We start from the raw sequence: 14,416 nt of genomic DNA on the forward strand, positions 1-14,416 counted from the left end.
CTATCTTGTTGAATTGGTCCAGGACCCAGATCACTCACTCTGGAACCACAACCTAGCATGGTGCCCAGTATATAGTCCTTTTTGGTTTTGTTCTGTTTTGGTGTGGTTTTGGCTGGCCTCAAATTCAGAAATTCACTTGTCTCTGCCTCTCTGCTGGGATTAAAGGTGTGCACCACCACAACCCAGCTACAGTTCGTTCTTAAAGCACAGCCATTATGAAAACATTCCTCATTTGCTACCTGTTATAAGTAGCTTTGCAGCAACTATATACTAGGAATACTTGATGCTGTGGACTGGGCAGGTAGGACAACCAGTATAGTCTGCAGAGGAAACCAACTGAAACTTGCTTCCTACATAATGATCATTCATCTTTGGTGCTTCCTCTCAGCAGTGGGCAGCTCAGCGGCAGGGCCTTTACCTCAGGGTGACCTGCTGAACTCAGCTGCTCGCTGCATTTTTCTTGGCCAGTGATGAAACCTTCCTAAAAATGTTTTTCCTTGCCAATGCCTCACCAGGGATGTCAAGAGCACACTTAGTCTCTGCAGGGTAAGAATGCCTCCGTAGAGGCAGGCACTCGGAATCCTGTTCTTGATGCAGCCTGCACTACAGCTCTGCCCTTGACTCGGCTGTATTCATTTGGTTCAGCTGAAACAGCAAATCCTAGCACTTCCATTCTCTGGTCAGTGATGGGCAAGGTACAAACAAGTACAGGAGGACATCATGGAAGACCTCTCAGTGGAAGCTTACAGATGAGAGGAAGGAGAACCCTGAACAGGGAGACAATTTCAAGGGAACAGCACTTGTGTGGGCGTGCAGATAGTGCCAGCTTACAGGCTAGGGGCCGTGGGAGACTTGCAAGCCAGGGAGTGGTACTGTCGATGTTGTATAAGTCACCTGGCCACAGGAACTGGGTTTTAGGGTACAAGAGGAGACAGAGATAACAGCTAGGAAATTTTCAAAATTCAAGAAGATGCTCTCTGAGACCAGGATTTCAGCCCAGATGATGCAAGGAATACTGGAAAAAGAACCAACAGGCCTTGAAGATGGATAAGATGGCAGATGGTGAAGAATCAAGGATGATACATGGTCTTCAGTGGGTTTTCCCCAGTATCCTAACACTCACTGAAATGAATGATTAAGGGCTAGAAGTGCAGAGATTAAAAGTCATGGGAAGAGTAGATGTCAGTAACTGATGATGGTGATTTATAGAGATGATGCAGAAAGAACAGGGTGTAGGGTGTGGTGGCATGCCTACTTGGAAGGTAGGGGGCAGGAGGATCAGGAGTTTGAGGCTAATATAAGCTATATGAGGCTATCCCCAGCTCCCCTCCTACCCAGAAAGAGAACAGGTCATCAAAGAAGACTGAGGAGCCAAAAGGATGCAGAGCTGTATGAGAGGATGCTGCCTGAGTCATGGCAGAAGAAAGGGTAAAAAGGCTGGTTTAAGAACAAAGGCTGGGTGGTAGTAACATGGACTACATCTTCTTGAGAACTGTCACTTCACAACGCTGAGGAAGGAAGAGAACATAGAGGACTTGTCACCTCAGGGAGAGCTTGACAGGAAAAGTGAAACAGCTTGGGATCTTGATGGTGATGCTTTGTATTTGACAAGGTTCAGGCTGGGACCATGGAAGTGGGAGCTGAGTAGGGAGGGGAACAAAGGGACAGGTGAGCACTTAATTTGGGTGAGGGGTAATCAAGTGTCTATGGACGAGGACAGAGTAGAACAAACAACAAAGATCCACGGAGCATGACAGATATCAAATTTGAGAGAACAGCCCCCCATACTCCTCTCTCCAAACAAATTCCAGGAGCACAGCACGCGAGCCCTTTCTCTGGGCACACTATACTCTGAAACTCACACATCCCACCAACCAAGTCTCATGGGAAAGGGGCTGCTAGCCCAGGCTATGAAAAACAAGGCTCAGAGCTTAAATGGTTTGCCTACTACCACTAAATCATAGCAACCCAAAGCCCAACTCATTGATGGCCAACGCTGCCCAAAGTGGTTATTTTCACGAATCCCAGTGCCCCCTTTTCTGTCGCCCAGCCATGCATCAGATGCTTTGGTTTCTTTCCCCAGGCATAAGAGCTGCTTGCCAAGGTCCTGGAGCATCTGTTCTGTAAGTAGCACACAGGATCAGGATGATCAGGACTTGAAGGGCCTCTACCACTCGAGGTAGTGATTTTCAACCTGTGGGTCATGACTTCTAGGGTTGAATGACCCTTTCACAGAGGTCACCTAAGTTCATTGGAAAACACAGATACAATCCATAACTAGCAAAATTACTGTTATGAAGTAGCAATGAAAATAACTTTAAGGTTAGGGGTCACAACATGAGGAACTGTATTAAAGTTATCACAGCATTAGGAAGGTTGAGAACCACTGCTCTAGGGAAAGAGCTGCAGGCTCTTCACTTAGAGGGCACAACCAGCCCCATGACAGGAAACCTCAGCCTTCACAGACAGGCACCTGGACCTAAGTGCAGGAAAGAGAAAGGCAGGTGTCCCTGTGCTGGATGTACACTGGAAGGACTGACCCCTGGGGACCCTAACACCTGAAGGTTCTGGTCCCCTCTGCTTGTGTTCCATTCTCTCCCTAGCCCCCATTATTTGCAACAGGATCTACACCTGGCTCCCTGTGCACCAAGGGTTCTCAGAACATCCTCAAGTACGTGTTTATGACCATGTTCACCAAAGTATTCCTGAAAGATCACATCCTTCCACTCCCTAGTCCTGTGCCAATCGGTGTTCTGCCATGGAGGGCACCAAACACAGCAGTGGGACCAGGATGCCTAACCCCAAGAATATGGCAAACAAGGGACAGGCAGTGAGGAGTAAATGCAGGCAGCCTCATTCCAATCAAGGCAGGAACAAGTCCAGCCCATGTAGTCCGCGTTACAGGGTTGTTCCGGGGAAAGCACAGGCGATGGCAAATGGTTGTAACTCTCTGCTGTGTGCAGAGCTGTGTCCAGATCCTCCTCATAAAGCTCATTAGCTAAGGGGATTGGTAGAAACAGCCACACAGAAGAATCAACAATAGAGCAATGTGAGTGCTGGTGACATAATGAAGGGCTGGGGGACTGGCCAAGGGCCGCAGAACAAATGCTGGCCTACTGGGACTGGGTGCTGCTGCTCAAACTAGGTCACCTTCCCAGCTCTCAGGATGTTTCCAGTTCACAGCCCCTGGCTGACATAGCCCAGCCAGTGCATCCCGAGCTGGCCTCCCAGCCACAGCTGTGACTTACAACACAGATTTACATAGCACTTTACATGGCTGGGGAGCTAGGATGGGACTCAGCAGACACCACAAATGGGGCCCCATGGTCCATCCCGAGCCCTGAGACAGAGAATTTCCTAAATGCACATGGCTAAGTGAATACACAAGGCCTACCGGTACTTCCAAGCTTTGAGGGCTATCTCCCTTCATATTTAGTCTTTCCCACAGGTTCCACTCCTCAATAATTTCTGCTGTAAGACAGTATATATCTCTTTGTTTGTTTTCTGAGACAGACTTTTGATCTGTCCAGGCTGTCCTGGAACTCAATATGTAGCCTGGGTCAGCCTCAAACCTAGGGTAACTATTTCTTTTGCTTCTTCAACCTCCTGGATGCTAGAAATGAGATGTGAGCCACCAAGCTTGCTGCTAAGTACATACAAACTTAGAAAACTTCATGTTCTCTAACTCTACACAAACACAAAAACAGGACATAGGTGAAAAATGGGTTAGGACATTCCATTCATACCACAATTTTGTAGCTAGAGTACTCGCAAAATGATTAGGGTCAACTGTGCAGGCAGTCCAGCAGGGCTAGTAGCTGCCAGAATGCAGAATGCAGAATGGGGGTCCTGGCTAAACGTTGATCAGAGAGAGACCAATATGGTACAGATGGGAGAGGAGTGCCAAATCAGGATGCTGGAACTGTGCTGGGTATGGAAGCAGGCTGGGGTGTGCAAGCTGGGGTGCAGCTTTCCAAAGAAGGGGTGTCAAGCACAAGCAGTTTCTATCCCCTTCATTCCTGGAAGCCCTCTGGGCCTCTGCTGCACGGCAGCCAAGTGGGACATTTTTCCTTCCTGCGAAAGAGTGTACCACCCCCAACTCTCCACCCTGTCCTCCTGCTCTGCCTAGGGAAAATCAAAGATGGAGCAAAATAAACATCTTCTCCCACTCTCCTGTCACATATGAATTAATTCACAGGACATTTACATGGAGGCAGAGAAATTCACACTGAAGTATGCCCTGTGTTCCTTGGCATCCCATTATTGCCCAGAGCATCCCACCTAGGTACCCACATGTAACCAGACATTCTCAGTCCCTCTTCAACAGTAGAGATGAGCCTGTTCCCTGTTCCATCCATGGCCAGCACTGTACCCAGAAACAACCTGGCATATAAAGAGAGACCAGCACGACACCATCTTGATCACTTAAATGTATATAACATCCACTTAGAGCTACATTTGGGGTCTGACAAGGAAGTAAAGATTAACTTACTATATTGCTTAAGAACAACTCATTATTTCGGAAACCACAGACTACATTTGTGCGTGTGCGTACATACGATATTAACATATACACAGGGCATACGTGCATATTTGTGCTGTTTTGTTCTTTTTGTTTTATTTGTCAACTTGACACAAACTAGAATCACCAGGAAAGAGGAAAGCTTCCAACATATTGGCCTGTAGGCAAGTGTGTGGGCATTTTCTTGATCAATGATTGATGTGAGAGGAATCAGACCAACATGGGTGGTGCCTACCCTGGGCAGGTGGTCCTGGATATATATAAGAAAGCAAGCTGAGCAAGCTAGTAAGCAGTATCCTTCATGGTCTCTGCTTCAGCTCCTGTCTTCAGATTCCTGTCCTGATTCCCCTCAGTGTTAGACTGTACATAGACTGGAAGAGGACTAAACCATTCCTGGCTACACAGAGAAATCCTGTCTCAAAAACAACAACACAATGAGGCAGGCAGGCAGGCAGGCAGGCAGGCAGGCCGTTCCTCCCCAAGTTGGTTTGGGTCACAGGGTTTTTTGTTTTGTTTTTTAGTTTTGGTTGTTTTTATTTGTTTTGTTTTTGAAACAGGGTTTCTCTGTATAGCAGTCCTGACTGTCCTGGAACTCACTTTGTAGTCCAGGCTGGGCTTGAACTCACAGAGACCCACCTGCTTCTGCTTCCTGAGTGCTGGGACTAAAGTCGTGAGCCGCCACCGCCCAGCACTCATAGTTCTTATTACAGCAATAGAAAGCAAACAAAGACAATTGGCATATTTGAGATGAGTAATGTCTGGACATTTGTACCTGGAGGGAAGGCCGATGTCTGTCTGACATTACCCAAGAGCTTGGGAGTTTGAAAGGCAGGCCCCAAGTAAAGCTACACAGCCAACCAAGACACCCGGACAGTACAGAGCCTGGAGCCAGAGATGGACCCAGGCCTACCTGGGTGACTGGTTGGCACTAGGCTGAAGGGGAATGTGGGCACTGCCACTGCAGACTGGCGAGTCATCTCTAGAAGGACTGGTAGACCTAATGTTAAGTGGTGTGCTTGTAGCTAAAGATGGGAATCCTTGGTGACATGGGCAGACGTTGGCTGTAGAAGAGTAAGTCCAGGCCAAGCCCCAGGTTTCTGGCATTAGTGTGGTGCTGCTCTGAAAATTAGGGAGTAGGGAGAAGTGTTCGGGGGCTTGTTGTACATTCCGGGCCTAGGTTGGACCTGAGGGCTGGGAAATGTAGTGGAGAGGTTGGGGCTCATCAGTCCTTCACTGTTTGGGTTCAGCCCCTCCTGCTCTGTTGGAGCCCAGCACTGCCCCCTCTCCTACCACAGGGAGGAGGTTCTTGCTCAACACCGCTCCCTCCTACCCCCCCATTGCCCCTCCCTTCTTTGGTTTACTGCCTGCAGCTTCGGCCCACCAGCCACAAACTTCCCAAAGTGACTTTCTGCATATGACATCTGTTTCCACCGCTGATTTCAACACCATAGCTGAATCTGGCCCTATTTGCTCTGCTCTGGAGCCTCGTGTCTGCCCAGTACTCCCTCTCCCATGCCCCCTCCTGTGTCTGCCCTGGCTTCCAGGACCCCTCACCTCTTGGAGCTTAATGTGTTCCCTGTCTGGAATGTTACTCCATTTTCCTGCTGGCTCTTCCTTACGTGTCTCGAAGTGACTGTTTCCTTGTGAGTCCTCAGGGTTCCTTGTCTGCTCTCTGCAACTTTGCAGCCATTTTCTTTGATATTTGTAGCTTGCTAAGCTGTCGGCCATCCTGTGGTTGGATCAGCTTGTTGCCAATAGATCTGAATCCGATGTGGAATGTCCTGAGAGGTTTGCAGGAGAAGCTGAGGAAACTGAGTGATGGAGACTGATGGGCCCTGTTCCAGAAGGCCAAGTCTCTCCTCTCTTTGGGGTTTCCAGAAGTCATTAGCAATATTGGTTCTGGGTCCATCGGCTCCAGGCGCCGTACTGTCCGGGTCTTTTGGTGTGGCTTTACTTGGAGCCTGTCTTTTCAAACTCTCGGGCTCCTGGATGATGTCAGGCAGACATCGGCCTTCCCTCCAGGTACAAATGTCCAGATGTTACTCATCTCAAACATGCCATCTCCATGGACTCTGCCATAATCACACTTCCCTTCTTCCTTGCCTGGATGACACTTGGCTTTCCTACATAATCTTGTCCCTTCTAGTCCATCCAGCTGTCCACCAGAGTGATTTTAAAATGAAGATCTATCATAATGAAATTCCTGATTTAAATTCTACAAATGAGGGGCTGGAGCGATGACTCCACAGTTGAGAGCACTGGGTGCTTCTCAAGAGGACCAGGTTCAATTCCCAGCACTCACAGGGAAGGTCACAATCATCTGAACATCAGTTCCAGGGGATCCAACCACCTCTTCTAGACTCGGCAGGTATCAGACATGCTTGTGGTGCACAGAGACATGCATGCAGGCAAAACATATGCATAAAATTAAAATAAAAGAGTTCTAAAAATGTATATATTTGAACCAGCTGTGGTAGTACACATCTGTAATCCAACATTGGGAGGTAGAGGCAAGAGAATTGTGAGTTCAAGTACAGCCTGAACTATACAACAAAACCCTGTCTATCTCTGTCTCTCCCACACACATACACAAAAGAGTAAAGACATAAAATTCCGGGCTGGAATGTAGCTCTGAGCCAGCATCATGAAGTTCAATATCTCATAAACCAGGTGTGGTGTCACACACCTGTAATTCCAGCACCCAGGAGCAGGAGGAAGTGAAAGGTGAGTCCAAGAATCCAGTAGTTAGTTGTTCAGTACATGAGGCTGGATGTCTCAGCTGTCTTCAGTATTTGCTGGAATCCCGAAGAAGTAGGTTCTAATGCCAGTGAAGGAATGGACTTGGCAGGGAGAGCAAGCAGGCAGAGACAGAGACAGAGAGAGAGAGAGAGAGAGAGAGAGAGAGAGAGAGAGAGAGAGAGAGCACGCTTCCTTCTTCCATGCCCTTTACACAGGCTGACATTAGAAGGTGTGGCCCCCATTAAAGGTGATCTTCCCACCTCAAATGATTTAATTAAGAAAAAGTCCCTCATTTCTCTTTTGGTCCAAGGTGTTTCGGGAGACATGGCCAAGTTCAAAAGCCACACCACACACAACCAAAATGGCACAGACCAAAATACAGATCTCTTAAGGGGGTTGAGCCCAGGTTCCTGAGGAGCATGTACTCTGACAAGAAAGTCTTGAAAGGCCTGAAGAAGATGCAGGCGAACAGTCCGAAGGCCATGAGTTCTCATGTAGAGGCCTTCAAGGCCCTTGTGAAGCCCAAGGTGGTGAAGCCCAAGATGGTGAAGACCAAGATGCCAAAGGCCCCGCGGCAACTTCATCCATCTCACTTTCTTCACTCACACCAAGCTTGGGAAGCAGATTAGAAGCTACATGGCCAAGGGTCGAAGATTCTATCAACTAAAGTCCAAGGTTCAAATCAAGGCAGAGGCCTCTACTCTAGATGAGGCCCAGGCTTCAGCTCCAGCTCAAGCTCCCACGGGTGTCCAGGCCCTTGTGAAAGCCCCATAGAAAAGGTTTCTATTTGCCAATATGAAGATAAACGGACTGGTGTGACACACCTACACACTATTTGCAGATGTCCATGCCTATGTTGTTTTTTACAAAGAAACTTGAGGCAACATTTGTATTAGAAGAAGAAGGAAGGGAGGGAGGGAGGGAGGGAGGGAGAGAGGGAGGGAGGGAGGAAGGAAGGAAAGAAGGAAGGAAGAAACAAGTCCTTCACAGAGGTACCCAGCTGCCTGAGTTTTAATTAATTCCTGATATAACCAAATTGACAACCAAGAACAGCCATCACAACTTCTGGCAGCTCATTCTTCAGACAGACACAGGCAGCATCTGCACCTTCCAGAATGGGATGTAGATGGTATTCTAAGGTGTAAAACCATTTCCTGGCATGGCTGCCCCTTGGCCGTGGCCCTTCCAGACAAGCTCAGTGGCTACAGTCTGTGCATTCTGGGTTAAGCTCTAGGCCCCACTCCAGTCAAGGGGAGAGTCTGCGATGACCAGAAGGATCTGTCTCTTCCCATCCCTCAGGGGAAACTGAACAGTTGGAATGCCTGCCAACCCTACTTCCATCACTCCATGCCTGGACATTCCCATGCCCTCCTGATGGCTGGCTCGTTCCCTCAGGCCTGACTTCTCCTGAAGCCTGAGGTGCCCTCCTAAGTGTGTGGCATCAGTTCCAGCCTGGTTTTAAAGACAGGCTTGAGGGCCACCCCTACCCAATCCCGCCACCCAGGCAAAAGCCACCTGCTGCCATACTGACCAAGCTGGAGAGCCTGTCTGCACTAAAAACATGAGATCAGATGAGCCGACGATGGCCCTTGCTGCTGGCTTGTGCTCCAGGCCTGGAAATGAAGCCAGCCCCCGTGTGCTAACAACAGAGGATAAACAACAGCAAGCAACACCCAGTTCTGGGTAACTCTGGGCTGGCACTTAAAGCAGGAGCCAGAACCTGTAGGCCACACCCCAGAATCTGTAGCTACCTGCCCTCAGCCCATGGCACCTGCTGCTTCCCTAGCTTTCCCATCATCTCCAAGCCCTATATCATCCAATCCACCGCCAGGCCTGTGAGGGATCTTCTGGCAACACTGGTTCCTTCATTAAAGTATATTAAAATAGGTGGTTATGGCGGTACACTCCTGTAGTGCCTGCTACCCAGGTCTGAGTCCAGGGGCTTCAGAGCAGGCCAACACATTAGCCTTTGTTTCAAGAAAGAGATGGGATAGCTTTCCTAACATCTTACCAGAGAGCCCCTACTCTGGCCCTTACTATAAAGCTGCTATCTCAGGTCCTCCTCCCCCTCCCCCTTTTTGCACTGTGCTTAGAACATATGTTCCTACCTCCCAGACAGAACATAGCGCGCATGCGCCTGCACACACACACACACACACACACACACACACACACACACACACACACACAGTGTGTGGCAGAGGACAGAAGGAAAGATGAACATGGCCCTTTCACTCTGATTATCCAGTAGACACAACTCCTTCCAAAACTATCATATCATCTCTCTAGAGTCTACTGAGCAAAGGAGGGAAGGCCCCAGAATGTCATGAAAGGGAACAGGGTTAGGCTAGGCTAGGAGGAAGTACTCCAGTAGGCACCAGTCAGAACCAGCCAAAGGATGAAGTGAGAGCCAGAGGCTGTTATGGGCAGAGACTCAGCTCCCTTCCCACGACCACCAGCTTCCACCCAGCTCTGCAATATATATCCCCGGCACAGGCCACTTCAAAAGGCTCCCTGCATGGGAGTCCCCATCACGGGAGAAAGCAGGATCTGTCTGTCTGTGGACACCCCTCACTCGGAGGACGAAGGGCACAGCCTAATGTAAGCAGTCTGCTCTTTTTGAAATGAGCACAGGATGGTTTAGGCTTCCTTTTTCATGCTTTGTGTTAGTGAAAATCAAGGCTAGTCCCCGGAGCCAGGGCTACTAGAGCTGACACCATCAGAGCCACCGCCAATCAAGTCTAAGTCAGCTTTGCCCAGGTAAGAAATGTGCTGACCTAAGCACTGTGCTCACTCCCTGGGCTTCACCTGCTTGGCTTCCTGGGGTGGGGGGAGAGGAAAGGAAGGGGAGGGGGGAGGAGTGGAGGGGGGAGTGAGAGACCACCTCCTAAACAGGATATTTTAAAGAAAAGATTTGGTTTACTTTATTTCCTATTTCTAAGTGTGTGTGTGCCCAACTGTAGGTACCTAAGGAAGCCAGAAGAGGGTGTGGTGTTGAATCCCCTGGAGCTAGAAGTGTGGGTAGCTGTAAGCCAACCTGATGTGGGTTGATGGGAACTGAACCTTTCCTCTGGAAAGGCAGTATGTGATCATGTGATCTTAATCCATTACCACCTCTTTTTTTTTTTTTTTTTTTTTTTTTTTTGAGACAGGGTCTCCCACCGTAGCTCAGGCTGGCTTAAGACTGGGACTTACTATGTAACCCCAAGTGGCTCCTGAATGCTGAGACTGCACTGCTGGACCACACCTGGCTCCTCAGCAGGGCACTTCTGTCTTGATGGGCATCGGTAGCTCCATGGCCCCAAGGAGGATCTCAAAACCAAAGCAGCATTTGGAGTCACTCAGACCCAGCCCATGTCAAACAAGAGGAGAGGAGTTTCAAAGCCTTGGTATTTGGAGGGTTCTCGATCTTTTTGTGTTAATGCTGGAGGCCTTTATACACCCTACCCCACAGACTGGGTCCTGTAATCTGCATTTCTCTTTGAACAAGGGTCTTGCTGGAGCCCAAATGAACCTTGAACCCCTGGACTCCAGCAATCCCCCTGCCTCAGACTTCCTGAGTAGCTGGAACTACAGCCATGTTGCTGTAGAGTTCAGCTCAAAGGAATCTACATTTCTACTTTGTTTTTGTTTGTTTGTTTTTCAAGACAGGGTTTCTCTGTATAGCTTTGGAGGCTGTCCTGGAACTAGCTCTGTAGACCAGACTGGCCTTGAACTCACAGAGATCCACCTGCCTCTGCCTCCCGAGCGCTGGGACGAAAGGTGTGCACCTCCAACGCCTGGCCAAAGGAATCTTCATTTTAACCTGTTCCCATAGGGCTGTGCTTTGAGGGCTGAGGGCAGGAGGCCCACACCACACATATCACCTCTCAGGAGGCTCAAGGAAGGATGAGAACCAGGCATATGTCTCAACCTACCACAATGCAAGCTGGCATCATGGCAGGTCAGAGGCAGTCAAATCTGTGTGGGTGTGAAGTGGATTACTGCTGCGCACATTCCAGACCCGAGGACAGGCCTGTGGGTGGAAATGGTGTACATTTGACTCCACACTCCCGCTCTCCCTCCCTTCAACTGGCCCCTCACCCTTAGCAAATGCAAAGGAGAAGTAAAGGGCCAGTGATTCACATCTGTTTCCCCTTAAAACACCCACACCCATTTTCTTCAAGACCCACCCAGCACAACCCAGGGCAAGAACTAACAGATTTAAACATTTATGGAACTTCCTGCTCTGGTCATGTGGCACAGAGATACTTGGAGTGGGTCCTGGATGAGCTGCCATGAATTTGGGGCTCTGCCAGGGGCAAGCCCAAAGGGCTTTCCCTGGACAAGAATCTCAAGATGGGGGTATGTGACTGCTCTGCTCAATGGGGCGGGGAGTTCAAAAGGCCTTCAAGTACTCACTATGGGAGGCAAGAGACAAGAACGGAGAGGAGGAGAATGCTGTGTAGTTCCAGGCTCAGAAATCTCTGGGCTGCAGTACACCGATAGGATGTATGAAATCTCCTAGTCAGATGCCAAGGGCAGTGAATGTAGAAACACACACATACACACACAATCAATCAGGGGTTTCTTGTTCCATCTGGGACCCAAGACACTACCCACAGGGACCAGGCTCATCATATCTGCCTATTACAAGGGCTTGTGGGAGCCAGCTGATCAATTCCCCAAACACATTTCTCTTACAAACCCTGGGTCACTGTGCACAGGACCTCTCCTCTAGAAACAGTGAGAGGGCCTTCTCCACATCTCTCAAAGACTGGTACCACACACAGCCCTGTGAGACGAGTAAATGGTTCGGTGAACACACAGTGCCTGCGCTGAGTTTGAGTCATGGTTCTGCCACTCATCCCACGGGCAGCGCCCTGAACCAGACCCTCATCTCCCTGGGCCACCACCCTTCACCTACAGGAGGAGGCAGGGGACTGGCAGCACCTGTCCTCTGGACAGTGTATGTGCATTTAATTGGAGTCGCCTCGAATACAGTGGGAAATCAGTGGGTTCTTCCATTCCTCTTCCCGCTCTTGTGACTCAGTTTCCCCATCTCAGATCCAAATCTAAAAAGATCCAAAGCTCACCTCAGAAATGCCAAGCACCTAGGCACTAACAGGCATCGACAAACAACTTTAAATTTATTAGCTACAACTGGGAGCTGCGTCCCCTGCTTACTGGCTCCCTACCCTGAATCCTGTTTTCTCAGTGTGGAAAAAGGGGCCACAGTCACCAGCTTTCTGGGACTCTTCGGGCTGCTGGGCACTGCAGCGGTATACAAATAAGGTTACACAATGGACCAGGGACTCTAAGGCTGCTTGTCAATGTTCAGTGAACCAGTAAGCACAGTAGCTCTTTAAAATGTCTGGGAGTAATCTAAGTCACCACAGAGCTAGTACAGACTAGTGCTCCTAGAGTTCCCCACCAGAGTTAAGCGACACTTTTTCCTTAGATTTGCCTAGCCACCTCATTTCATAGTAGCCACATTCTAAAGCTGAGTCGTTAGTACTGTGTCCCTTATAACAGTACCCATTCCCAGAGTCCAAAGCCGCTTTGCTCTTAGTTGAAGCTTCTCCCGGTCCATTACGCACAGGACTGCGTCTGGAGCTGCTTTGATCCCGGTGCCCGGCTTCGGGCAGCAGCTCTGTTTCTCCAGAGGGCTGCGAAGATGCATCTTTCACCAAAAGGGTGGAGATGCAATCACTAAGCCTTCCCTAGCTCGAGCTTCCTGAATCCACTAGGAGTACTTTGCTGGGCTCATACTTCCCAGACCCTAAGGCTGTTGTTATTTAGATCCCCTAAGCTGGGAGCGACTGGAGCATCCTTGACACCCAAGAGGAACCCGGCTGGTGGCCTTTTTTGCTACTGTCCCAGGAAGATCTTAACAACTCGCAGGGAAACAAGAGGTGGCTGGCATCCTCCACGCCAGAACCTCCGAGTGCCTAGAGTACACCTAATCTGGCCCATCTGAGGTCCCAGTAGGTAGAACCCTGTGCCTGGAGAGGGCGCGCCTCTGCAGAACTCTAAATCAGGAAAGATTCGCCTCACCTGAGCGGAACGCGAATAGCCAGATACCGGTCGACAGCCACGGCCAAGAGGCTGAAGATGGAGCTCTGCGTGAGCACCAGCACGAAGCAGGCAAGGAAGAGGCAGCTGTGGAAGTCGGTGCAGAAGCCCAGGCTGATGGTGATGGCGAAGGGGATGGCGAAGAGTCCCACGGCCACGTCGGCGGCCGCCAGTGACACCAGGAAGTAGTTGGTGGGGGTCTGCAACGAACTCGAGGCGCCCACGGCGGCGCACACCAGCACGTTGCCTGCCACCGCCAGAGTGGCGATGACCAGCTCCAGTGCCACGTACAGCGCGTCCTGCGTCTCCAGCTGCATGGCCGGGCCACCCGGGCCCGGGGCGTCGTCTACAGGGGTAGCACCGGTCTCGGGAGAGTCACCAGGGTGCCCCTAGGCATGACCACAGCGCCTAGACCTTGCGATCCGGGCTGGGTCTGCGCCTCCCAGCCGGTGCGCTCGGGACGGGGGCGTGGCCTGTGCCGGGGAGGCCTCCATTGGCCGCCTGCCAGAAGCCCGCCTTGGTTCCTCCCTTCTCCCGGGGTCCTGCTCTAGCTGCTCAGGAGCTTCGGGAGGAATGAATTTCCAGCATTTCCCTTGGGCACGGGGGTCACCACCTGGGAAAGACACTTTGAAGCTTCACCACCTCGGCCCGGGCGCGAGGTCTTAGCCTTCCTTCACCCGGTCCCATGCCCGAAGTGCGCACCCTGGGCTCACTCCCCTACGGGGTGTGCAGACCCCGAGATACCTGTTCCCAGGTCCGTGCCAGAGCTTCCTCTCAGATCTGCACTCCCCGCGCAGCCCCTAAACCACCCGGAGGCCACCTCTGCCTACCGGGGGTGCTCGCGGGCTCCTTGCAAACTCACTTGCTCTGCCACCCTTTTCCAGACTCCCTCCCTCTCCCACACTCCTAGGAAGCGTACTGGGTGCCCACACCTGCGAGTGACTGCAAGAAGCCCTCGGGGTTCTCCGTCGCCTGCTCCCGGTACCTCGCTCCGGGAGGGCCCTGGCTGCTTGCTCCTCTGCTTCTGGAGTCAATCCTAGAACACTGAGGGCTGTGCCTTTTGCTCTTGCGGAAGCCCCTACCTGTAGTCACCAGCAAGGA

The 14,416-nt window shown here is 50.6% G+C and overlaps 1 protein-coding gene across 1 annotated transcript in view; it reads right to left on the minus strand.

Moving 5' to 3' along the window:
* The window catches only part of Adora2b (adenosine A2b receptor), a 15,682-nt gene extending 1,985 nt beyond the window's left edge, over positions 1-13,697 (minus strand). Inside the window, exon 1 of the mRNA XM_051180443.1 lies at positions 13,298-13,697. Coding sequence (XP_051036400.1) covers positions 13,298-13,632 — 335 coding nt within the window. The 5' untranslated portion in view covers positions 13,633-13,697. The remainder of the gene's footprint in view (positions 1-13,297) is intronic.
* Between the last annotated feature and the right edge of the window lie 719 nt (positions 13,698-14,416).

Source organism: Phodopus roborovskii, unplaced genomic scaffold, assembly GCF_943737965.1.
Source record: "Phodopus roborovskii unplaced genomic scaffold, PHOROB, whole genome shotgun sequence".
NCBI lineage: Eukaryota > Metazoa > Chordata > Mammalia > Rodentia > Cricetidae > Phodopus > Phodopus roborovskii.